General features: G+C 41.3%; 1 protein-coding gene across 2 annotated transcripts; it reads right to left on the bottom strand.

Annotated features, from left to right (window-relative positions):
- Positions 1-1,911: 1,911 nt before the first annotated feature.
- LOC137638848 (ethylmalonyl-CoA/methylmalonyl-CoA epimerase-like) lies at positions 1,912-27,009 on the bottom strand. 2 transcript variants are annotated; one of them, XM_068371260.1, is made up of 4 exons: positions 26,851-27,009; positions 11,047-11,734; positions 5,402-5,531; positions 1,912-2,824 (listed from the first exon to the last, which is right to left on the bottom strand). In XM_068371260.1, the coding sequence occupies exons 2-4, from the start codon at positions 11,238-11,240 to the stop codon at positions 2,621-2,623; spliced, it is 528 nt and encodes a 175-aa protein (XP_068227361.1). In that variant the 5' UTR covers positions 11,241-11,734; positions 26,851-27,009; the 3' UTR covers positions 1,912-2,620. The 2 variants fall into 2 exon arrangements, with proteins under 2 accessions (XP_068227361.1, XP_068227362.1); XM_068371261.1 differs by having other exon boundaries at positions 26,902-27,005.
- Between the last annotated feature and the right edge of the window lie 440 nt (positions 27,010-27,449).

The raw sequence follows: 27,449 nt of genomic DNA, 5'->3' as shown, positions 1-27,449 counted from the left end.
TATTTGCATATCATTGCCTAAAACTAATGAATCATTTTACTTAAACCCAGGATTTGGGTTCATGTTATTAGATCATTTATTAGATCATTTAACCATGACTACAGACACTGCAGTTATAAGTTAAATTCCAACTAAAAAACAAACCTTAAAAGACTTTTCCTTCAGAGATTTTTGTAAAGAATAAGTCCAAAGGAATTAAAACAAAATCCATGAAACTGCCAAGGGCCATGCAGCTCATTACCTAGGACAAGAAAGGTCCGATTGACAAACAGTTCAAAATCTACCAGCTAACATATTGTTTGTATGAAAAGGAACGCACTTAGGTAATCTATTGAATTTGGCCTACAAAATGTTAAGAGAATGATAAGACAGAGACAAAATCTAGCTCACCATGTAAAACCATACCTTGGGAAAGAGCCCTGAAACAAATTTCACAGGTATGAATATTGAAAAAAATTTTAATTATTCATCTCTTGGCAAAATAAAAGTAAAGTACATAATGACCTGGATTCTCTTGAGAGAACTGAAAGTGTTAACTAAAATGAAGTAACTTGGAATTATACATACTGTATTTGCAAGCACCACCAATGGCCATGTGGACAAAGCTCTTCAAAACAAGGAGTATACAAGGGACACTAAAAGACAATACTTCGAAACAAGAAGTATACAGGGGCCACTAAAGGATAAAGTACATGTACATGTGGATGGTATCAACCTCTAACATATCTCATACTATAATCTACTTCATTCTTGGGATATCCACAGTCAGTTTCAAGAAACTCTTGAAAATCTGAAAATAAACCAGGTATAATAACCAGTGTAAGAAAACTTTCAATATGCTTAATGCACAGACAATTATGGTGATGAAATTAGTGACATACAGAGAGGATCGTCATTACCGTAAGTAACAAGCTGATCAAAGCCAAACCATATATGCATGTACAGTATAATACATAAAAGTATAATGCTAAGAACACTACCCTGAGAAAGACAAATATTACATTCCTGTAGTCACTACAAAGTCTATCGGCAACTATCTTTAGGAATTTATTAGTAACTAGCAATAATGATACCCAAATAGATGAGCACTATGGCTGGAAAGGCCCTTAGCTCAAGGGTACAGCTTGGGTAAGAACTGTTGCACTAAGGGGTAAATATCAAACGAGATTAGACAACAAGAAAGGAGAGGACACAGAGATTAATACTACTAATAAATGAATCTCCAAATCTCATATGATCAGGTTTTAAAACAAAGCAACCATAATTAATACCGATAAAAGCTGCACCAAAGTTAAGTCAAGTCCAGTCAAAAATTTCAAGACCAGAAGCATGAGATTTCAGTACATTAAGAATTTTAAGACCACTATCAGTACCAAGGCCTATGCAATAGCTTAATACAAACTCGGAACCAGATGATTATTTGAAGAACTGCATTGAAATGACCACATAGCTATGAGTTATAGAAATTAGTTTGTACACACAATAGAAAAATAATCTCATTTACCCAATAGAATATGTAATGTAACATTACTAATTCTACAACAAATACAAGAAGAATCTCTTCTACCTACTGTGCAAATATCAGACAACTTATGAGCCAAGAAATACAATTATAGATTTCGTTTTTGTCCAATTTACCAGCACCCATAGTGCCAAGATAGGATGTACAGTATGTATTGTATTTGCAGACGGCCACCTGGAAACAGGATAATGAAGCCACTCAGTCCCACTTGTGCTAAATTCTCCAGTTCCTGTGATATTCACCTTCACACCATCACCATCTATATTAGCCTGAGGTGCTGAAATATTACCTTTCTTAGTACCAGACATCTGTTTAAGCGGAGTCCTGCATGTCTTAAATCTATCATTAGGAAAGGCTGCAATACTACCTTGAAGTGACATAAAACTTGATTTAATTTTCAACTGCTCTTTATTACATCATTATTATACAACTTCATCAGTGTTGACTCATAAATTATAACCTTAATAGTGCCATTCTCTATTTCAATAAAGAGCTTCTATGTTAATGGAAGCTTGCTAGGCATTTGGAGCCATTTCAGACTCGTCCTATTGGTGTGTGCAAGCTGATCGATTACTATCACACCTGAAATTACTCAACATTTTATGTACACAATAAATCTTTTAACTGTCGCCGTAAAATCATAAATACATTATTTTAAATTTCTTTTGTCAAAAATATATCAGTTACAATTGTCAATGATATTTAATTTTTCTTTGGAGAATCTTATCAGTTACTTTTAACAGATTCCAAAGGTAACCAATTAACAGCAAGAAGATCGGATGTCCTATTGTGCTTTGATAATACTTTACAGAAATCATTAACTTTTATGCCTTTTTGAAAAGCAATGATTAATTAAAAATCCTCCAAACAGTGCACTGTATATCGCAAAATTTATTGTGAATTACCAAAATAACCTTAAGGACAAAATCATTTAGTTTCCTTGGTTTAAAATTTGCTCATATCTACAAGTGTTAATCTACATAAATTAAATACAGTAGCTGAAAATTTCCAAACCACCCAAATTACTCTTAAATCCCAAAAGATCTATACAAAACTAAAGAGAAAATTCTATGATTCCTAAAAAGGAAATGTAATGTACTATGCCTCTTCTAATTCTACCAAGACACCAGCACAATCTTTAGGGTGCAAAAATACGACAGGTTTCCCATGAGCACCTATCCTGGGCTCTTTGCTTAAACAGCGGATGTTCTGAGCTTTCAGGTCCTCCATGGCAGCTTTAATATCATTTACCTCTATGCAAATGTGGTGCATACCTCCGTTCTTGTTTTTGTCTAAGAAATTCTGAAAATAAAAATGGGGAATATTATTACTGCATTACTAAGAACATGGAATAGTCGAGTTTCCCACTTACAACTCTTCTTGTAAGTAAAAAGTACAGTACAGTAATACCTCATGATACAAGAGTTTCTGTATACGAAAAACTCTTCATACGAAACGACAGACGAAGATTTTTTCGCCCATTACGAAAAAATACTCCAAATACGAAACTAAATACTCGCCGTTAGGTTGCGTAAATTGAATAATTCATATGAATTTGGCTCGATTTCATTCTATTTCATTATACGAAAAAATCATGTTACCAAAGCCACTCTGGAATGAATTAATTTTGCATCCTGAGGTATTACTGTATATTAAGTGAAAATATCAACATATTTTGGGGAATATTTCATTTCATAGATACAAACTTTTTGCTCGCAAGTGCCAACATTGATAGTTTATAAGGAGAAAAAGTTTAGAATTATGTAAATGAAAAGAGGCTTAGTTAGAAAATAATTGTGGCACCCTACAAATAAAAGGCCATTTCAACTAACCAATATATTTTGATGAGAACAAACAAAATTATAATTATTATTATTACTGTAATAGCTAAGTTAGAATCCTTGATGAAAAGCAGGATGCTATAAGCCATAGGGATCCAACAAGGAAAAATAGCCCAGTGATGAAAGGAAACAGGGAAATAAATGAACTGCATAAGAAGCAATGACTAATTAATAGAAATTACCTGAAGATCAATAACAAACATTCAACTGATCTCTCATATATAAACTATGAAGGGAGACTTATGTCAGCCTGTTCAACATAAAAATATTCGCTGTAAGTTTGAAATTCCAAATGCCACCAATCCAAGTGCCTGATTAGGAAGTTTATTCCACAGCATATAATCCTTTCAATTTGAAATGTTGGATGGCTATCTAAGACAGAAGTGGCCGATTAATGAGCTCTGTTATAATACTTATCCAACTGGTGATAACCTTTGATCAATGGCTAGTACCTTTATAGTCAAGATTTGTGGAAGTTAAAATGTTACTACCCTTCTCTTATAGAATCCATGGAAATTTTCAAAACCACAGAGCAACTTAACACAGCAAAGGTTCCTTACTCTTACAGACCACCATACAATATATCATGACAGGAGAGTGGTTGACACGTACCAAAGATATCCAAGATATGAACTGAATTAATAATAGTATTAAGTCAATATAATACTGTAAGCATACACTCCAATGGAGCAAGCCAAAAGGCCATGATGCTGTCTAATACTGTATCTTTCCACAGAATAAATTATGTTATTCATATGTTAAAGAAACCCAAGGAAAATATAATATAATTGACTTAACATATAAAATCACACTCCAAAGACATTATCAAAATTGTATATGATATGAATAGTGCCTCTATAACTCATAACAATTATGCAATCTAATGAATCTAGACAAGTTCCCACACAAATCAATACTGTAAATGTAATTATAAAAAGTAGTTTACCCAAACCACTTCATTGCCATTGTTATCCTTAACCTTAGCGGTCAATTGCTTTGGTGCGTCTCCTCCAACTATTTCAGAAATATCTTCCTCAACCACAGCATTCTCCAAATTAACTTTCATTTTAGTAAATTATCTAATTCTTTGCCTACATCTTAACTTTCCACCCTACCCGCCAACTCATCCTTACTACGGACCTAGGAATCTTTGCCTCGGTTGCTTTCAGCGTCAGACTTCATCTGTAAGAATTGTTAATATATATACAGTACCTAGTAACAAATATCAAGGCTACACTTGCTTGTATTTCATCACAAGCCCAATCTTTGTAATTTTACCAAAGCCACCTCATCCAGAATTACCGCCATAAATTAAAATTCTACTGACGTCATCTTCTCAACTGTCGTATAACAAAAAGTTTCCAAGCATTTTGTATCTAAAAACCACTATTTTAAAACTATAGTAATAGAATTGCTTGTTCTTGTTTAAAAATTATTTACTCAAATCTTTATTAAGTACAGAGAATGCTAATTATCAAAGGCCAACGTATTACATGACTGCATGTCTTTTTTTTTTACCTTATAAAACAATTTGCAGAAAAATCCCTTGTGGCCACAGGGCCTACGGTAAAATTTCTGGTCATCATTTACTAAATGTTCAAACCACACCATCCTTTACTTCAAACTTCTCCATTTGTCAGACTCTCACACATTGAGATCCCTAAAACATACCACAACATCTTCATTTCTATTTACAACGGCTTCTGTTCTTTAAAACAAGTTTCCAAGTCATACATCATCACTGGTCTGATTCTGGTACATTATAGATCATGATTTTCACCTTATCTGGCACTTCCTTGTTACAATACCCATGGTCATCTACAGCTGTTTCCCTCGGGCAACTTCTATCCTACTTTCAACCTCATCTTTGCGTCCTCCCTATTGACTGTGGAAAATATGATTTCTTTTGGGGGGAGATGATGCCACCACAGATTAGGCTATTGTAAAGAAATGGATTTGTGGTGAAATAAGCAACATTATCAATAATCCAATCACTATATACTTTACATTTCAAATCACAGTAAATTACATACGGTACCTGAATAGGACTGTTTTCCCCAAGGGGATGTAGAAGCTCCAGCTTGGTGTTGTCAAGCTTAACAAATACTGTATACACGCCATGTTCGGGTAAAGCCTCAACACCGCTAACTTCAGCTCCCAAAATATCCCTGCAAAAAGATACACAGTTTAACATTCTTATCAAAATAAAACAGCACATATACAAGTATCTTTAGTCATAAGTAATGAAACCACAATGAACATTTAAATAAAATTCTTTCCTTACATCCCATGAGTACACACTACAATGACAATCAACTTAATGAACCCAAACTATCATTTTTGTTATCTGCAAAGTATATTAAATAGCATCTCCCTACAATGTATCAGGGTAGTATATACTTTATTCACACACAATTAATTTTCACTGAAGAAAAACCCATAACACTACCTTCTAATATTTACATCAGTTACTGATCCAACCCATATCTATGTTAAAACAGTAATCTCCTTCCACAATTAAGGTGAGTTAATGACTTCAACCCATTAAAAATAGCATCACTGATACCAAATATGACTAACCCATTAAGAATACTGTAGCATCATAGATACCAAACACAGACTTCAACCCATTAAAAATAGCATCATAGATACCAAACTATGATTCTAACCCATTACGAATAGCATCATAGATACCAAAAACTGACTTCAACCCATTAAAAATAGCATCATAGATACCAAACTATGATTCTAACCCATTACGAATAGCATCATAGATACCAAAAACTGACTTCAACCCATTATTTTAACCACTAACACTAGCATCACAGATACCATACTGATTTCAACCCAATAAAAATAACATCATAGATACCAAACATTGACTTCAACCCACTAAAAATAGCATCATGTATACCAAGCACTGACTTCAACCCATTAAAAATAGCATGAAAGATACCAACACTGACTTCAACCCACTAAAAATAGCATCATAGATACCAAACACTGACTTCAACCCATTAAAAATAGCATCATGTATACCAAGCACTGACTTCAACCCATTAAAAATAGCATGAAAGATACCAACAACCAACACTGTCTTCAACCCATTAAAAATAGCATCATAGATACCAAACACTGACTTCAACCCATTAAAAATAGCATCATGTATACCAAGCACTGACTTCAACCCATTAAAAATAGCATGAAAGATACCAACAACCAACACTGTCTTCAACCCATTAAAAATAGCATCATAGATACCAAACACTGACTCCAACCCATTAAAAATAGCATCATAGATACCTAACTCTTGAGTTCAACCCATTAAAAATAGCATCATAGATACCAACACTGACTTCAACCCATTAAAAATTGCATCATTAATACTAAACTGACTTCAACCCATTAAAAATAGCATCATGAATACCAAACTAACTTCAACCCATTAAAAATAGCATCATAAATACGAACTGACTTCAGTCCATTAAAAGTAGCATCATAGATAACAACCTGGAGTACGGTACTTCCTTGTCAAAACAATCATGTCACTTGTAAAGACGAAGAATAACTAAGGTACTGGGACAATATGGAGAGGAACACAATCTAAAGTTAGACAGTAATGACTGGCACACCTTGTTCCGAAAAAATGGACCCTATAATACCCTTACTAAAAGGTAAGTATCCATGTAGCTAGTGTAGGGAGAAAGGGCAAAGGTGGTGAGATAGGCTACACACAGGATCCAGTGATCCAGTGTCAGATAAAAACAATTAAGTTTCAAGTCAGAAGACTGACTGAAGTATCCAAATATTGGAAGCCTAACTGTACTTACACTAAAGCCCCAACATTTAATTTCTGAGGTTTGTGTTTTCATCATTATAAAATACATTTCAGTAGCCTAATCAGACTCACTCACAGCAGGCTTAAAGTTTGTTTTCTTCTTCTTCTTTGTCTGCTTCTTTTTCCACTTTTATGTGGGGTCGATGTTTCTGGCCAGTGTGGAAAAGAGGTAGATGGAGAATGCTAGCCAGAAACATCAACCCGACATAAAAGTGGGAAAAGATGCAGACAAAGAAGAAGAAGAAAACAAACTTTAAGCCTGCTGTAAGTGAGTCTGGTTAGACTTAAAGTTTGTTTTCATCATCTTTTAATTCACAATAAACTCATATCATAAAATGCCTTATTTTCCCAGAAATATCAGTTAAAAGAATTTTACTACAGCAGTCTCTAATGCTATGCATTATCTTTCTTGCTCTTGAGCAGCTCCGCTGCACCAAGAGATAATTTTGTGCCTCTCCCTAAACACCTTCAGGATGTACTACCAATATGTCAACTTTGGTCTTACCAGTGTAATATCTTCCGTTTAATTTTTGTGCAAAAGGGACCATTGTTCCCTAATTAATGTTTTGAGGGTTTTCTATAAGAACATTCTTAAAATATTAAGTTCGTGTATAGAGAAGTTACTGGTACTTGTGATTTTTTCTTTGCTGTAAAAAGGCAGTAAAAATGCAATTTATTTTCTTGGAGTTAGCAGTAACTTTTGAGTGTTGTATCAACACCTTAACAATTCTCATAACTAGTATTATTTTGATAATGCATGTATCCAACTACTAAAACATTAAGTATCATGTTCCAGCTCAAGAACTGTGTTAGGGGTTGCAAGTAGAGCATGAAGTTCCTTTTTAACACCTTGGATAAAAATCCTCTGTTTCCGAGAAAGAGAAAGTGAAAAATTGAAACCGCCAAAATTTAAGAGGCAGCAAGAGTATGTGTGCTGCTTCCGGCATATGTCGAAAGCGCTAGTCTTGATAACTTACAGAAGGGCAGGGCTTCCTCATTACCTGCCGGTAGTTATAACTACCTTATTAAATCGTATTGACTGTTACATTTTGCATAAGGCATACATCTATTTAAAGATGATGATTTGTATTTGTGTATGAAAAAAAGACAGCTTACTATACTGCTATTACATTAGTATCTAAATGAAAACCCTACTGTTATTAAACTTATTAAGCTAGTAATTAAATACTAACGCTACCGCTATTATACTAGAAGTTAAATATTAAAAAAGCTTTCTTATTCTACCTGATAAAAATTCAGAAATTATAAGATCAAAAATTTTCTTAAATAATTTTTACTTTTTCTAACTATACAAACATTCAGTCCGTTAATTGGAGTACTTCAGTGAAGATGGAAACTCGGCTGTTGAAAATTATAACAAGGTGTCAGTAGTTACTGGCGGGTGGCTGGGAATCCCCTAAGCCTAGCCAGTACTTCTAGGGGAACTCGTGCGTTCCGACACTTGCGAATTTATTTATTTCGTGAGGGAAAAATTATTCTAAAATAAGAGCATTTTAGGTTTCGAACTTGCTCCTGAAACAGATCAAACTTTTAAACCAAAGGGTTCTTGATAAGGAGTATGGGGTTTTGTTCTTAATAGCAGTCTGGTAGGCAAGGTCTTGTGAACAAGAGCTCGCTCGGACACACGGGATGCACATGAACAGGAGCAGACGACGCTCCGGGAGACCATGAATGTCCAGGTTCACTATTGCTTCTAGGTGGGCGCTGCATAATAGATAAGCGGGTGTAAACCGAAGTGCTCGAAAATAGGAGCATAAGAGTCTTCACCATGTGATAACAAAATTATGAGTTTGCTATTGCAGCCTGGATGGCACTGACAAATTGATGGGTGCCCCTGTCCACAGGTTTGTGTGCAAGCACAGGAGAGTCACCAAGAGGCAAGAGTAACTGTACTCTCAACCTCTTATGGATAAGAGGGAGCTGTCTCTTAGTGGGGTACGCTCACAAGAATGAGTATGCAACTCATAAGCCAGTTCCTCTTCAAGAAGTCGAAACACCATGGGGCACACACACAGAACTGAGAAACCACTTCTCCATCAAGCTCTTCATCGGAATGGTGGGAGCACTCTTTACTGTGCAAATGTGCCTTAGCATATGCGAGAGTGAGTATCAGCCACAGAATTGCTTTCTTCTTTAGAATAGTGGATGCATTCTGGGGTGTCTCACACCTTAGTGCAAAGCCGAGGGTTAACCTTTAGAGCTAACTACTGTATTCTTTAGAAAAGTAAGAACACTTTAGGGGATAATGAGGATCTACCTCAAGAAGATAGCTCTTCTTCAGAAGCTTAAGTACACTCTGGAGTGTGTGTGCATACCTTAGCACAAGCACAAGAGTGAGGAACTACCTCAAGACCTGGTTTTGCTTTAGAGGCATAAGTGGGCTCTGGGACATGCGAGATCATGAGGCTCAACCTTATAAGAATTTTCTTCATCCGAAAGTTGGATGCACTCAATGGCGCTTGCGAGCGCTAAGGGGCGTTAACCTCATCTGCGGAAGTGTAGTTTTCATGTCTCCCTGAAGTTTTAACTCTTCCTTCTCGGACAGTCTCCAGTGATCCAGCTTCGGATGGGGTGTATGCACAATTTGTGATCTCAACTAGTGACTGTTTCCAGGAGGAATTGGTGGCACCTTTTTCAAGCTTGTGTGTATGGGAAGCCACTGATTGGGCACAGAAGAAGCACTACCTTTTCCCCTTCAGAAGGTGGGCAGCAGCATGAGAGATTTCCAAAGAAGAGGTCGAAATCCCCTAAGGAGGGGAAGATGGATGGAATTGCTTCTCCCCTTTCCCAGTTGTTGTCATATCAGGGGGTGATGAGACTACTGCAGGCAAGGACCTGTTGTTAACTGCATCCACAGTACTCTGGGACAGGCCAGGACGGGACCATGTCATGCACTACTTCCGACACAGCAGAAGTGGCAGCAACAGGAGAATGGGAAGTTCTAGTGAGGACTTGTCACAGTTTCTCTGTGGATGAAATATCCCTCAAGCCTAATGAATCCACAGCATCTTTGGAGTCAAGATCATGACCTTGTCCATAACTCTAGTCACTACAGAGTGAAAAACAGGGTTCACAGAATTCACCGAGGGAATCATCTAAAGCCACCTCACGTGCAGATAGCAGATACAAAAGATCAGGGTCATTCTTCTACTTTGCCAACTCCCCCGAAGAGGAAAATGGAGAAGTCCCAAGACTTAAAATACCTTAAGGCAAAAGAAGAGAACCAGCAGACATAGGTGTCGAGGAAGACTCCAAAGGTAAAGAATCATGCTTACACTTCTGCCGTGAGAAAGACCCCAAAGGTGAAGAGTCGATTTTTGCCTTCTTCCTTATCTTGCCACATTCTCCCTAATGTGCCAACAACCATCATTACACTCCTCACAGGAGGAAGATCATGAGTAGTCATGCCCTTCCTAGAGGGATACAAAGAATTGGAGGTCAAAGTTGTTCTTACTCATTAACGTACTTGACTTCAGATCAGCTACTCCAGGCCAGGGCTGCGTCCTTGTACGTGTTCTCCATTCCACAAAGGCAATCACTCACTTTATAAAGAGAAAGAAAGAGCAAAAGGAAAGTTTAAACCATCTAAATTACATAGACCAAGAGTATATCTGTACTGCTCGGTGGCTGGAGTCAAAAGTGGCTTCCAGCTGTACTGGCAGGAGCGGGGATTCCCTCGCCACCCACCAAAAAATACCGAAACATTGTAATTTTCAACAGGAGAGATTCCATCTTCACTAAAATCATACTCTTGTTAAAGGACTCAGGTTCGTATCTGTGTAGGAACTAACATCAGTTGATATTTACGAACATAAAATTATTACCTGTATAGTGCTGTACTCTTTTCCAAGTCAGGTGTAGCAATAGCTACATGATTAAGGTTGCCTAGTTTCCAAAGTGCAGGGGGAACTCTTGATGGCTCTTGAAGCAAGCAACTGCTGGAGCTTACAAAGCGAAAACCTGCTTGGAAGCGAGCAAGGCACAAGCTCCCTCGAGTAAGGAAACGTAAGGTCTGCATTGTCAGCAATTATATAGGTGTACAAACAGTGTATGTTTCTTATGTATACCAGACAGTGTGGCAAATATTGTCTATTATAAATATCAAGACCTTACTTGGCAGTAGCAAATTACTTTGAATAACAGTTCTAATAAAAGTTCACATTTACCTTGGTTTATAATCCTTCAAAATACTGCACAATAATTTTCATCACCAGCACTGCAGTTATAAAAATTCACTCCTGAACTATTTATTTCTAAAATTTCAAAGTTTCAGCATCTTCCTGATTACTGCCAGAGGCCTCTTCTGCTGCTGCTGCTGCCTCTCTTTCAGCTAATTTTCTCTGCTCCTCTAAACGTTGGGGTTTTATCTGGGTGAAGTGGGAATAAGTCCGGCCGCCAACAATTATCAATCCGTAAACTGTCAAACTCATGCAACCGACAACAAAGCCCTTATGGAAAAGATCACCTAGGCGGCCCGGTCTTGCAAGCTTCTTCATAACAGATGATGTTAACCTGCAAGTAAGAAAAATTAAAAAATCATCATCTATATAGTATTGATCAAAATTAAGTTTAAGCTACAGTACATATATAATTCTGGAAATGAAAACAACACAGACTTTTTAAAGAAATAAAAATTACCAGAAAGTTAAATATTTACTGTACAGTAGGTCCTCAGCTTATAAACTTAATCGGTTCCAAGAAGATGTTTGTAAGTCAAATTATATTAACTTTTGGCCTTGGGTAGACCTAACCTAAATTCCATACCTATGATTTCCCGCTACTAAAGTCAACAAATAGTTGGGTTTCATACGAAAAAAGATATCAGATTACTACAAATGTCGCTTTGCTTACTGTATTAAACACTGTAACATTTTTTTTATTACAGTATTTCTTTATCTTTTTTATTTTCAGTTGGACATTTGCTTGTATCTCCGCATGTTTTCAAGTCGAACGTTTGTACGTTGGTGACCTTCTTAACCATATTCATATTACCAGGTACTTATTCATCAAATAGAAGATTTTTTAGAAATAGATGCCCTTTAATAGAAGAATTGTTAGAAATAGACGCCCTTTAATAGAATAAGTGTTAGAAATAGACGCCCTTTAATAGAAGAATTGTTGGAAATTGTTAGAAATAGATGCCCTTTAATAGAAGAATTGTTAGAAATAGATGCCCTTTATTAGAATAATTGTTACAAAAGACACCCTTTAATAGAAGAATTGTTAGAAATAGATGCCCTCTAATAGAGGAATTGTTAGAAAACTGGCAACTAAAGATCATATGAAAAAAAAATGTTATTTTCATTAGTAAAATAAATTTTTGAATATACTTACCCGGTGATCATATAAGCTGTCAGCTCTGCTGCCCGACAGAAAAATCTAAGGACAAAATACGCCAGCGATCGCTATACAGGTAGGGGGTGTACATCAACAGCGCCATCTGTCGAGCAGGTACTCAAGTACTCCAAGTAAACACAGAACCAATTTTCTCCTCGGTCCACTGGGTCTCTATTGGGGAGGAAGGGAGGGTCCTTTAATATATGATCACCGGGTAAGTATATTCAAAAATTTATTTTACTAATGAAAATAACATTTTTCAATATTAAACTTAGCCGGAGATCATATAAGCTGATTCACACCCAGGGGGGTGGGTAGAGACCAGCATTATATGTTTACATTTAAGAGCTAAGTATTTTGTATTTCATTTTAGCAGTTATTCAAAATAACAAACATAAAATAAATAAGTACCTGGTAAGGAAGTCGACTTGAACAATTACTCTGCCTTTTTAAGTACGTCTTCCTTACTGAGCCTCGCGATCCTCATAGGATGCTGAGCGACTCCTAGGAGCTGAAGTATGAAGGGTTGCAACCCATACTAAAGGACCTCATCAAAACCTCTAATCTAGGCGCTTCTCAAGAAAAGAATTTGACCACCCGCCAAATCAACCAGGATGCGAAAGGCTTCTTAGCCTTCCGGACAACCCAAAAACAACAATAAAAAACATTTCAAGAGAAAGATTAAAAAGGTTATGGGATTAGGGGAATGTAGTGGTTGAGCCCTCACCAACTACTGCACTCGCTGCTACGAATGGTCCCAGGGTGTAGCAGTTCTCGTAAAGAGACTGGACATCTTTAAGATAAAATGACGCGAACACTGACTTGCTTCTCCAATAGGTTGCGTCCATTATACTCTGCAGAGATCTGTTTTGTTTGAAGGCTACTGAAGTTGCGACAGCTCTAACTTCATGTGTCCTTACCTTCAGCAAAGCATGGTCTTCCTCATTCAGATGGGAATGAGCTTCTCGAATCAAAAGTCTGATATAATAGGAAACTGCATTCTTCGACATAGGTAAAGAAGGTTTCTTAATAGCGCACCATAAAGCTTCTGACTGCCCTCGTAAAGATTTAGTTCGTCTCAAATAGTACTTAAGAGCTCTAACAGGGCATAAGACACTTTCTCGTTCATTTCCAACCAAATTAGAAAGGCTTGGAATGTCGAACGATTTAGGCCAAGGACGAGAAGGAAGTTCGTTTTTGGCTAGAAAACCAAGCTGTAAGGAACATGTAGCCGTTTCAGATGAAAATCCGATGTTCCTGCTGAAGGCGTGTATCTCACTGACTCTTTTAGCTGTTGCTAAGCAGACGAGGAAAAGAGTCTTCAAAGTGAGATCTTTAAAGGAGGCTGATTGTAGTGGCTCGAACCTTTCCGACATAAGGAATCTTAGTACCACGTCTAAATTCCAACCTGGTGTGGCCAAACGACGCTCCTTCGAGGTCTCAAAAGACTTAAGGAGGTCCTGTAGATCTTTGTTGTTGGAAAGATCTAAGCCTCTGAGACGGAAGACTGCTGCCAACATGCTTCTGTAACCCTTGATCGTGGGAGCTGAAAGAGATCTTTCCTTCCTTAGGTATAAAAGGAAGTCAGCTATCTGAGTTACAGAGGTACTGGTTGAGGATACTGATACCGACTTGCACCAGCTTCGGAAGACTTCCCACTTCGACTGGTAGACTTTAAGAGTGGATGTCCTCCTTGCTCTAGCAATCGCTCTGGCTGCCTCCTTCGAAAAGCCTCTAGCTCTCGAGAGTCTTTCGATAGTCTGAAGGCAGTCAGACGAAGAGCGTGGAGGCTTGGGTGTACCTTCTTTACGTGTGGCTGACGCAGAAGTTCCACTCTTAGAGGAAGTGTTCTGGGAACGTCCACTAGCCATTGCAGTACCTCGGTGAACCATTCTCTCGCGGGCCAGAGGGGAGCAACCAACGTCAACCGTGTCCCTTCGTGAGAGGCGAACTTCTGCAGTACTCTGTTGACAATCTTGAACGGGGGGAATGCATAAAGGTCTAGATGGGACCAATCCATAAGGAAGGCATCTATATGAACTGCTGCTGGGTCCGGGATCGGCGAGCAATAAATTGGGAGCCTCTTGGTCATCGAGGTTGCAAATAGATCTATGGTAGGTTGGCCCCACAAGGCCCATAGTCTCTTGCATACATTCATGTGAAGGGTCCATTCTGTTGGGATGATTTGGCCCTTCCGGCTGAGGCGGTCGGCCATGACATTCATGTTGCCTTGAATGAACCTCGTTACTAGAGATAGGTTTAGATCTCTTGACCAGGTGAGGAGGTCCCTTGCGATCTCGTATAACGTCATCGAATGAGTCCCTCCTTGCTTGGAGATGTACGCCAAGGCTGTGGTGTTGTCGGAGTTCACCTCCACCACCTTGCCTAGAAGGAGAGACTTGAAGCTTCTCAAGGCCAGATGAACTGCCAGTAGCTCCTTGCAGTTGATATGTAACGTTCTCTGATCCGCGTTCCAGGTGCCCGAGCATTCCCGACCGTCTAAAGTCGCACCCCAGCCCGTGTCCGATGCGTCCGAGAAGAGAACGTGGTTGGGGGTCTGAACAGCCAGTGGCAGACCCTCTCTGAGGTGAATATTCTCCTTCCACCTAGTCAGTGAAGACTTCATCTTCTCGGAAATAGGGATCGAGACCGCTTCTAGCATCTTGTCCTTTCTCCAGTGAACAGCTAGGTGAAATTGAAGGGGTCGGAGGTGCAGTCTCCCTAACGCAATGAACTGGTCCAGTGATGAAAGCGTCCCTATCAGACTCATCCACTGTCTGACTGAACATCGGTCCTTCTTTAGCATGTTCTGGATGCATTCTTGGGCTTGACTGATTCTGGGGGCCGACGGAAAAGCCCGAAAAGCTTGACTCTGAATCTCCATTCCTAGGTACACTATAGTTTGGGATGGGACAAGTTGGGACTTTTCCATATTAACCAGGAGACCCAATTCCTTGGTCAGATCCAGAGTCCACTTTAGATTCTCCAGACAGCGACGACTTGACGAAGCTCTTAGAAGCCAGTCGTCCAAATAGAGGGAGGCTCTGATGTCTGCTAAATGCAGGAATTTGGCAATATTCCTCATCAGTTTCGTAAAAACAAGAGGTGCCGTGCTTAGGCCAAAGCACAGGGCTTGAAATTGGTATACAACCTTCCCGTAAACGAACCTTAGAAAAGGTTGGGAATCTGGGTGGATGGGGACGTGAAAGTAAGCGTCCTTGAGGTCTAAAGAGACCATCCAGTCTTCCTTCCTGACCGATGCTAGAACCGACTTTGTCGTCTCCATGGCGAACGTCTGCTTTGTGACAAAGACATTCAGAGCACTGACGTCTAGCACCGGTCTCCACCCTCCTGTCTTCTTCACGACTAAGAAGAGACGGTTGTAGAAGCCCGGGGATTGATGGTCCAGGACTTTGACTACCGCTCCCTTTTGAAGTAAGAGAGAAACCTCTTGCTGCAAAGCTAGTCTCTTGTCCTCCTCTCTGTACCTGGGAGAGAGGTCGATGGGAGTTGTTGCTAGAGGGGGCTTGCGCAAGAATGGAATCTTGTACCCCTCTCTGAGTAACTTCACAGATTGTGCGTCTGCGCCCCTGTTCTCCCAGGCCTGCCAGTAGTTCTTGAGCCTGGCTCCCACTGCTGTCTGAAGAAGGTGGCAGTCAGACTCTGCCTCTAAAGGACTTGGAACCTTTCTTCTTGCTCCCACGTAGACCTTCGGCACGAGCACCTCCTCTGCTGGAGGCTCTGCCACGAAAGGGCGGAATGAACCTTGACGCTGGAGTATCCATCCTGGGCCTAGACACGGAGGGCAAAGGGGTGGCTTTGCGTGCGGATGACGCAACCAGGTCATGTGTGTCTTTCTGAATCAAGGAGGCAGCAATCTCCTTGATCAACTCCTCAGGGAAGAGGCACTTCGAGAGAGGAGCAAACATAAGCTCCGACCTTTGACATGGGGTTACTCCAGCTGACAAGAAGGAGCAAAGGTGTTCCCGTTTCTTGAGGACCCCGGGAACGAAAGAAGCCGCAAGCTCACTAGAACCGTCCCGTATGGCTTTGTCCATGCAGGACATTATGAGCATGGAAGTTTCCTTGTCAGAAGGGGAGGTCTTCCTGCTCAACGCTCCCAAACACCAGTCCAAAAAGTTAAAAACTTCGAACACTCTGAATACTCCTTTCATCAGATGGTCTAAATCCGAAGGAGTCCAACAAATCTTGGAGCGTCTCATGGCCAGCCTGCGGGGAGAGTCTACAAGACTTGAGAAGTCGCCCTGGGCAGAGGCAGGAACTCCCAAGCCGAGAACTTCTCCCGTGGCATACCAGACGCTAGATCTGGAAGCAAGCTTGGCAGGGGGAAACATGAAAGCTGTCTTCCCAAGTTGCTTTTTGGACTGCAACCAATCTCCCAGCACTCTTAAAGCTCTCTTGGACGAGCGGGCGAGGACGAGCTTCGTAAAGGCAGGTGCGGCAGACTGCGTGCCTAAAGCGAACTCAGAGGGAGGAGAGCGTGGTGCTGCAGACACAAACTGATCAGGATATAAATCCTTGAACAGTGCAAGCACTTTCCTAAAGTCCAAGGAGGGAGGCGTGGTCTTGGGTTCGTCGATGTCCGTGTGCGGGTCGTCAAGATGTGCAGCGTCGTCATCATCAGAGAGTCCATCGTCTGAATGTTGAGGAGGAAGCGGCAAAGGAGTAGGAATCAGCTGGTCGGCTGAGTCCGGCAGCACGGGTGCATGCGTGATTGCACTGGACGCAACGTCATGGAACTGTTGTTCAGTCTGTGAGCTGGCAACAACCATAGCTGTGTGGGGACGCAAAGCTTCTACTCCTGACTATTTAGTCTGCTGCGGGCGAGTAGCGGTAACCACAGTGGGTTGCGGAGGTTGACGCACAGCGTCAAAACAAAGCAACTTAACTCCACCCTCCTGTTGTTGTGGTAGCTCGCGAACGTCAACGGAGGGTTCCGTGCGTCGGTGAACGTCAACGTGCGGCTGGCAGGGTACACTGCGCACGGGTGGTGGAACTCTCACAGCTGTAGTGCGGGAGAAGGTAGCCTCAGCGTCTACTGGACGCACAACCGTGGTTGGTTGTAGGCTAACGGGTGCAGCGTCAACCTTCTCCGCACGATACTCCTGCATAAAAGATGCTAACTGTGTCTGCATAGACTGTAGCAAAGACCACTTAGGGTCTACAGCAGCAGGTGCGGCAACAGACGGTGTTACTGCCCGTTGCGGTACCACTTTGCCTCTCTTAGGAGGTGTGCAGTCATCTGAAGACTGCAGCGAGTCCGAACTGACCCAGTGGCTACACCTGGGCCATTGGACTTGCTCGGAAGGGACCTTGCGTTTGAGAGGCCGTGAGACCTTGGTCCATCGTTTCTGGCGTGAAACTTCTTCCGCAGACGAGGAATGAACGGGCTCTCTCGTCTTCTTGTGGGTGGGTCGATCTTGGCAAGATACGTCCGAAACCACGGAGGGAACGTCTGTCCGCTGATTAAAGCCTGTCGAACCCTTTGGTCGTACGACATTGCTTCTCCCCTGGGCTTGGGAGCTTGCAAGAGGTCCCGGACTGGGAGGACGACAGGCACGAACAGACGCACCCTCATGCGCCACACTAACACTTTTCACAGCACTACCACTCACTTCACTTCCCACTGCACTTTTACCCTTCAACTCCCTGACGTCTGCCATGAGTTGGTTGCGGTCACTCGCCAATGACTCGACTCTCTCACCCAGAGCCTGGATGGCACGCATCATATCTGCCATCGAAGGTTGAGTGCTAGAAGGGGGATCAGGAGCAACCACTACAGGGGAAGGAATAGGTTGTGGGGCATGGGGAGAGAAAAAATCAACTGAGCGAGATGAACTCCTCCTGACTCTATCTCTCTCTAGCCTACGTGAATATTTAAGGAATTCGAGAAAATCGAATTCCGAAAGCCCAACGCATTCCTCACATCGATCTTCCCATTGACAGGATTTACCCCGACAATTGGAACAAATGGTGTGAGGATCGATAGAGGCCTTCGGAAGACGCCTTGAACAGTCCCTAGCACTACACTTTCTGTATTTGGGGACTTGAGAAGGGTCAGACATCTTGAATTAGTCAAAGGGGGAATTCAAAATCTATCCAAGTCGTCAACAAATAATCCAAAATTCAATCAAAGAATGCAAGGAAGTATTGAAGATAACCTCTGCAAAGCGAAAGCTAATAACTAGAAATGAGTACTTCACCAAAACTGTGAAAATCAATCCAGTAAGCAACAGCGTATTTAGTAGGTCTTGCCGGTGGCACGACAGAGAAAATTGGTTCTGTGTTTACTTGGAGTACTTGAGTACCTGCTCGACAGATGGCGCTGTTGATGTACACCCCCTACCTGTATAGCGATCGCTGGCGTATTTTGTCCTTAGATTTTTCTGTCGGGCAGCAGAGCTGACAGCTTATGTGATCACCGGCTAAGTTTAATATTGAAAAAAATGAAATTACAGTAGATAACCACCAATATCCCATACATCTAGATATTACTCTTGAGAGAACTCTTAGTTGTTCCGTAACTGAAATACAAACCACGCTATTTAATATGAGTAATTACTTTCAGCGTAGCTGAAATGACGAGCCATTAGATTTTTAACGAGGGTTTACTACTCCACCGCTAGTTAGCGGGGGGGGGGGTAGGGAGGGGTAGCTTGCTACCCACCCACCCACCCCTTACACCCACTTAGTGTCCGCTTTCACCCTCGCCTCTTGGACAGCCATTAATGCTTTTTGTCTTTTTACTTTTTCTTATACTTGTAATATAAATAAAAACATTCTTTATGTTTATGTATATATTTGTGTATAGAAATGTAGTAAGTTTACTTTTCAGTGTTTGTGATGTGTGTGTGATGTACGACAACGACACTTGCGTAGTGCAAGGCCACCAGGACGTGAAGCAGGCAGCTGAGAGGTGTAGGAAGTCACCAAGACTCCCTCCTACATAGGGCTTTGACATTCAAGCCCTATAAACCTCCAGCACCTCAGCAGCCACGTCCCACCAAAACAACGGCAGCTAAGACAGTGGGGTCTAAGCCCTTTCCGGTCAAGGACAAGAAAGGCAATAAGTGCCCCAGGGGAGGGAAGAATCCTAGAGGGAGCAGCCAAGGCCGCAACGTTAGGATTGGCAGTTCCCCTGCATGCCCGCCAGTGGGGGGATGCCTACAAGGTTGTGCAGACAGGTTGCAACAACTCAGGGCGGATTTCTGGACGATTTCCGTAATCAGTCAGGGATATCGCGTCCCGTTTACATCATCTCTACCTTCCGAGGACGAATCCGGTGTCATTTAGCCCCCTTGCCATGGGATCAGCAAGGGGGCGAGCTCTGTGGGCAGAGGTCCAGATTAAAGCAAACTCCAGTCAGCATGGAGACCGCAGACACAGTCAGTCTTGCAGTTGAACCGCAAGACTTCATGTGTATACTGGATCTGAAGGACGCATACTTCCAGACCCCAGTCCATCTGTCTACAAGGAACTACTTAGGATTCAGCCTTGACAATAAGGAGTACCAGTTCAAGGTGCTGTGTTTCGGTCTCTCCACAGCACCACAGGGTTTCACCAGAGTGTTCACCCTAATATCATCGCGGGCACTCAGGATCGGCCTCCTCCATTATCTGGATGACTGCCTGATCCTAGCAGACTCTGAGTCATTCCCTCTTTGACACAGAGACAAACTTCTAGGACTTTGCCAGGATCTAAGGATCATGGTAAGTCTCGAGAAGTCCTCTCTGCTTCCCAAGCAAAGACTGGTTCACCTAAGCATGATTATAAACACCAATCTCCACAAAGCCTTTCCATCAGATGACAGGATAGCAATGCTGAGAAGAGTCGCAAGCCCTTTCCTCAGACGAGAGGAGCTTCCAACCCAATCGTGGTTATGTCTCCTCGGTCACCTTTTCACCCTTGGCTCGTCTAGTTCTCAACGGTCGCCTCAAGATGAGGTCTCTCCAGTGGCGGCCCAGGTTCTGGTGGAATCAAGGCTGTGATTCCCCGGACATCATGATCCCTATGGATCCTGCAGAAGGGACGAACCGCCAGTGTGGGTGACAGACGAGAACCTATGAAGAAGAGTGGATCTTCTCTTGCATGCGGTATTCGGACACCTCAAAGGAAGAGGAGGGGAGGCACGTTCTGCACCACAGGAACTCAAACCTGTGGTTAGAATCGGAAAAGTGCCTCCATATAAATCTGCTAGAGATGAAGGCCATCTTCCTGGCCCTTCAACAGTTCCAACAATACCTGGCAGATCACTCAGTAGTGTGATGAGCAACAACACCACAGTAGTGGCTTACATCAACAAGCAGGAAGGTACCTCTTCAAAGCAGCTATCCCATCTCTCAGTAGAGATACTGAGATACACTGAAGTCCACTCGATTCCACTATCAGCTCCCTTCATTCCAGACAAGGGGAATGTGCTCACCGACAGTCTGAGCAGAGCGACTCAGATAATGGGTACCGAGTGGTCCTTGGATCATCCAGTAGCCAACAAAGCCCTGACTTTGTGGGGTTCCCCGACTGTGGATCTGTTCACTACAGCCCTGAACTTCAAGCTTTCCAATAACGGTGGGACAGCACTGACGGGTACGTTTTTCCCCCCGTTCTGTCTGATGAGGAGGGTGCTCAACAAGACCAGAATATCGGTCAATCTCTCGATGACCCTTATTAGCTACGCTATGGCATCACGCGGAATGGTTTTCGGACCTTCTGCAACTCCTAACGGAACTTCCGGGAGAACTCCCTCTGCAACATAAGCTACTCAAACAACCACACGCCAACATCTTTCACAAAGCCGCAGCTTCGCTTCGACTTAACGCCTGGAGACTATCCAGCATCTCCTCACTGAGAGAGGATTGTCGCAATAAGTTGCGAACGGGATGTCTGGACACCTGCGTAGGTCATCCACAGGGGTCTACCAGGCAAAGTGGCGAGTTTTCTGTGGTTGGTGTCGTGAAAGGGGTATCTTTCCACTCGATGCCACTATTCCAGCAATAGCAGAGTTCTTCGTATATTTTCAGGAAGAATATGCCTTTCAGTCTCGGCAATGAAAGGCTATCACTCAGCCTTAAGTCTAGCCTTCAGGCTCAAAGGAGTGGAGAGTGGACATTTCTTCCTCGCTGGAACTTTCCCTACTCATACGAAGATATGAACTTACCTGCCCTCAGTCGGAAGTGAGACCTCCTTCATGGAACGTGGTTCGAGTTCTCAGGCCTCTTAAGAGACCTCCCTACGAACCATTACGCCAGGCTTCAGATCACCACCTAACTTGGAAGGCGGTGTTCCTAATAGCTTTGGCGTCGGCCAAGCGAGTCAGTGAACTTCATGGTCTCTCGTATGACATCGCCCATGCAAGGGAATGGGGGGAGGTAAAGTTCAGATTCGTCTCTGACTTTGTAAAGACACAGAATCTGGAAGTGCCGGAACCTCGATTTGACTCTTTCCGGATTTCGAGTCTTCGTTCTGTAACGGATGACCCAGACCATACCCTATTGTGTCCAGTAAGAAGTCTGAGGTTATGTCTCAAAAGAACGGCTACAGTTCGTCCCCAAGTGCAAGCTTTGTTTGTGAGCACTGGGTGTACAAAGAGGAGGGTCACCAAGAATACCATCTCCGCATGGATTCGTAGGGTGATCCATCTGTCCCTGAATCCTGATCCTCCTCTGTCATGTTGCCTTAAAGCGCATGATGTCAGGGGTGTAGCTACGGGACGTAGCTACTATTCAGTGACGCAGGTTCTACAAGCAGGAATGTGAAAGCGTCAAACTACCTTTACAACCCACTACCTGCAAGACGTGACACACAGGAGGCTCGATACGTTCTCTATCGGCCCTGTGATGGCTGCACAACAGCTGGTTTAAAACCTCAGGCTCTTTAATGGACAAGTAGTAGAAGGTTGAGGGCATTGTTACCCAGTCTTAGTCTGCATGAATGAAAAGGTTTGTCTGGCCCTTATTCTTTTCTTCATCCTCCCCTCTCTTGGGGAAAGCAGCATCATGGGTTCTCTGCACAGCTGACCTCGAACCACTGCAGGAAAACCATGTTTCCTTGTGCTCCTAGTATTAAGTTAATACTGTCACGTCCCCATACCCTGACGAGGTGGTATTGGGAGAGTCCTAGCCTTGAGTTCCATCTAAAGAACTCCAGGTTAACTTCCTAGGACGTGTCACACTGCACACCTTCACACACAGCTTATATAGGCTGCAGCACTTGCACAGCAAGATGCTAGTGAGGTGCAGGGACTCCTTATTACCGAGTACTGACACACTCAAATATGGAGTCCCCGGGCAAAAGCCATAGACAGTAATGGCCGGGACTTACCACCCTTCCTAAGGGATGAGTCACCCATATTAAATAGCGTGGTTTGTATTTTAGTTACGGAACAAATGACAAATTCGTAGATACAGTCATTTGTATTTTTCCTAACTATACAAACCTTAGCTATTTAATCAAACTTACCCGCCAGCCCTGTCCCCCGGGAAAAGTCCTACCTCTAAGCACAGTGAGCTTAATCACAGGTGTGTGTGTGAGGGGGGGGGAGTAACAAGCTACCCCGACCTAACCCCCGCTAACTACCGGTGGGGTAGTAAACCCTCGTTAAAAATCTAATGGCTCGTCATTTCAGCTACGCAAAAAGTAATTACCCCTATCAAATAGCTAAGGTTTGTATAGTTAGGAAAAATACAAATTATCTACAAATTTGTCATCTTTAAAGAACACACAAACAAACTACAGGAAAAACTATAAACATGAACAAACTGCCTAACAGATTATCCAACACCAGCTGGGGAGCAAATAAAAAAAAAAAACCCTAAGCAAACAACTCTAGTAGTCTGCTATTCTACTGCAGAATACTGTTCACTAGTGTGGGAAAGATCGTGCCATGCAAAGAAAGTGCCGAGTTTAACAGAGCCTGTCGAATAATCACAGGCACATTAAAGGCAACACCCCTATGTCTTTATAGACTGACCAAGGCCAGAATTGCACCACCTCAAATTCGACGAAATGCTATTCCTAAATATGAAAGGATCAAACAGATGTATGATCCATGGCATCCACTTCATGAACATCTGGCAACAAGACGGCGACTAAAATCAAGAAAAGGCATCATGGCCGTGGAGGGTCGTGAACATCTAAACCATACAGCCTAGAGAATAATGAAATGGAGGGAGCTTTCAAATACTGGTTGTGGTTCCAAAATTGAACAAAATACCCCCACTTAATGTAGGGAGAACAGAAGATACAAAGTCTTTCAAGAAGTTGAAGACTTTCTTGATTTCCTGCGGATTTGACAATTAACATGAACTACATCTGTGATTCTCCAAGTACTGTATTTAAAGAAAGTATCATCATCTACTCCTACACCTATTAACGCAAATGGCCTCAGTTAGATTTCACCAGTTGTCTATCTTGAGCTTTTAATTCAATACTTCTCCATTCATCATCATCTACTTCATGCTTCATAGTCCTCAGCTATGTAGGCCTGGATCTTCCAATTCTTCTAGTGCCTTGGAGAGCCCAGGACAGGATTAGAAATGAAACTATAAGAGAGATTACTCGAGTGCCTATGTAGACGAGATCAAGATGAGGGGTAGATGGAGATAGAGATGGTTTGACCATGCTCTTCACATTCCCCAAAGAGATATTAGTTCAGCAAAAGAGGAAGTATATGGCAAACAAATCTTGTGGATCCAGATTAGCAGTCTTCTAAGAATTAAACTAACCCATCCTAACCTAAGGAACCAGATTTCAACCCAATAGGAGAGGCACCACTACGAACATCTCAAACTAACCATACCCTGCCCAATATAATGCATTCAATTTTTATTTATTTTTCAATATACAAGTAGGTTTTAGTTTTATAAGTAAACTTTTGCAGCGATTTGGTTTGCTTATTCAGAAACCTGGATGGCTGGATAGGCTACTGGTACTGTAGTAAAGTTCCCCTGCTGTTTAGGACCCGAAAAACACCCCTTAAATTATTGGTGAGTAAAGTAAAGTAACTAAGCTATGTCAAGCCATTAAAAACTACCCTCACCCAAGTAGTGTAAGTAGTTGGGTCACAGAATTTCTGTCTGCCAAAATACTCGCCAACACGTGTAGCGTAACATACCGCTTACTAGAACAAAGGAACAAAGAGATAATGTTGAAGTGCAAGCGAAGAGACCCACAGCAAAGCAAAGACCAGTTAGTGAATAATTAATGTTTGATGAGGTAGCAATTTACCTGATGTACTTGAATGGGGGGGGGTGTAATTTCAACCCTATCATTAAGAATAGGACAGTCTAAAGGGGGGTTGCATGGGGCGTTAATGTGACAGTCTCCAGGGATTCACAGGGGAGCGTTACCCTCTTGATTGGCAAGTAGGTAAGGACAAGGCTTGTCGGTTAGGTGGGGAAATTTAGGTTAATTGATGAAGTTTAGGTTAGTTGGGGCCATTTAGGTTAAGGGGATTCACAGGGAGACGTTAGCCCTCTTGTTAGATAAGTAGGTAAGGACATGGGTTGTCGGTTGGGTTAGGTGGGGGAGTTTAGGTTAGGTATTGTTTTAGGCGCAAGGGAAGTTCTGTCCATCCTTATTCAAGGCTACCTTAAAGGTACTTTGGGGTAGCATGTCGGTGGTCAGATCACCAATGTTTTGTCTATCAAATTATTCGGCCGCTCGGCTAACGCGCGTACCGCAACTTGTACCGCTTGTCAGAACAGAGCAGCAATAAAATAAAACTAAAATATTTAATTGCGAGCATGGTGAGCCACAGCAGAGCAAAGACCAATAAGTGAATAATGTACATTAATTCGTTAACCACAATACTCATATACAATAAGGAGCCTTTGTATATCAGCGACCAGTTCCTCACGCGTGCATTATAATGGACATCAACCAACCTAAACTTTCCCCCCTAACCTAACCTACAGCCCGTGACCTTACCTACCATATTCTAAGACATAATACATACAGTTGGCAGCTTTCATACAAACACCCCTACAATAAAACACGGGTGACGATATGATGGATTCTCGTTTTCTATGCAACCAGCTGGCCCGTTAACCCAAAGCATGGACATTTTAAATTCTAGAATTTATGACTGAAAAATCACATTTTATAAGATAAACATTAGAGCATCGGTTTCATTGTAGTGTACTACAGGGCATTGTAACCTAAGAAAACAACTACTTTTTTTTATAGAAAAAATTACGCTCTCTTCGAAAATGCCACTCGTTCCTGTCGAAAATGAATAGTTTCAGAAATATATGTACATCTATATCCTCCGATAATGGGGGACCCCCAGTGGGAACTCAAGGTTTTGGGTGGGGAAAACATACTGGGGAATCGGTATATAAACGTGAAACAAGCCTTTTCTTCTCTATACATTACCTTCTTGAAATTATAATAATCAGAGGAAAATACAAAACAGTATATCTGGATAAACTTTGGAGGCGCCGTTGCAAAGATTGTGTCATGAAAAAGTACAGTAACCAGTGCTGCCAACGTCCGATGGAGATCAAATGTTTTTTACCGTTTTCAGTAAATACCTGAGGTTTGTGACCTGTCATACTACTAGGCTAGGTTAGATGGGTTTGTTAGGTTCGGTGCCCTTTTTGTAGTTTTTGTATAATGAGTAAAACTTATATGGAGAAATTAGTAACACTGTATTATTGGTAACGTTGCTAATGTTATCGTTTGCAGTACATTCGTTTAAGAGAAGTGACACCGTTGAAGAAATGCTTATATTTAAATATTTTAACACAACATATATGACATCAGTGATAATATTTAACCATTTTAACAGAAAATATATGTTTTCCTGTAGGAAATAACGTGATTTAACCGGTTTTCACCTTCATTTCATCCGTAATAACAGCAACCAATTTGGCAACTTAAAGTTAGCCGAATTGGTTGATCTGTTTGTTTCAGATTGAAATGAATATCAAATTCGGTTAAATCACGTTATATACTATAGGAAAACATATATTTTCTGTTCGAAATCTCACCCTGTAATACAATACAAAATTACCAGAGCATCACCCGATGAAATCAGGGCGCCGTATCCTTCGCTTACCCTAAGACAAAGTCGCAACCCTGGGGTTGCTCCTTAAAACTCAATCCTGAAACTGTTTAGGGTAATTGTGAATTGGTTGTTATTAAAATTCTAGTATGTAATTGTTCTAGTTACGTAATTATGGTTAAATGGATATCAGACAAAGTTATGCATAACATTAGTTAAATTTCAAAGAAAATTTCAAGCGTTACTATATATTAGTAAGCTAACTTACCCTCTCCAAGGGTATCTATAAAACTAGATAAGCGTGTCACGGTTATTTTACCAATGTGGGAGACTTGCCGGTTAAATAAGCACTTTGTTACATACACACTACAGTCAGATCCATAACTTGTTATAAAATTGTTACTTAACCAAGGTGCACAGAGAGAGTCAGAGACTAGTTTATTGTTAAAAATCTACCCTCAGGAAATAGGTTCTTATGGAAATATTACTTCTCAAATTCTATCATTATGTTCTAATTCATAATTAACTTTTCATGCATAGCTATTTCTAAACTATCCTTCTTATTAAATGCGATAAAATATGTAATTCTTGAATACATAGTTACAGTAGTTATCCATAATAGTTGAATCATTGCTGAATCTACCCTAAGAAAATAGGTTCTTAATAAAATATTACTTCTCTAATTTTATCATTTACGTTCTAATTCATAATTAACTTTACATACAGAGCTATTTAAAAACTATTATTCATATTAAAAGTGCTAGAATATAGGAAATATTTATTTAGTGTTGTTGCTGCTCTTAAAATATTCTATTTTTTCCTTGTTTCCTTTCCGCACTGGGCTATTTTTCCTGTTGGAGCCTTTGG

This window comes from Palaemon carinicauda, chromosome 3, assembly GCF_036898095.1.
Source record: "Palaemon carinicauda isolate YSFRI2023 chromosome 3, ASM3689809v2, whole genome shotgun sequence".
NCBI lineage: Eukaryota > Metazoa > Arthropoda > Malacostraca > Decapoda > Palaemonidae > Palaemon > Palaemon carinicauda.
The sequence above is the reverse complement of the archived record's forward strand: the minus strand, read 5'-3'. Positions and strand labels throughout refer to the sequence as shown.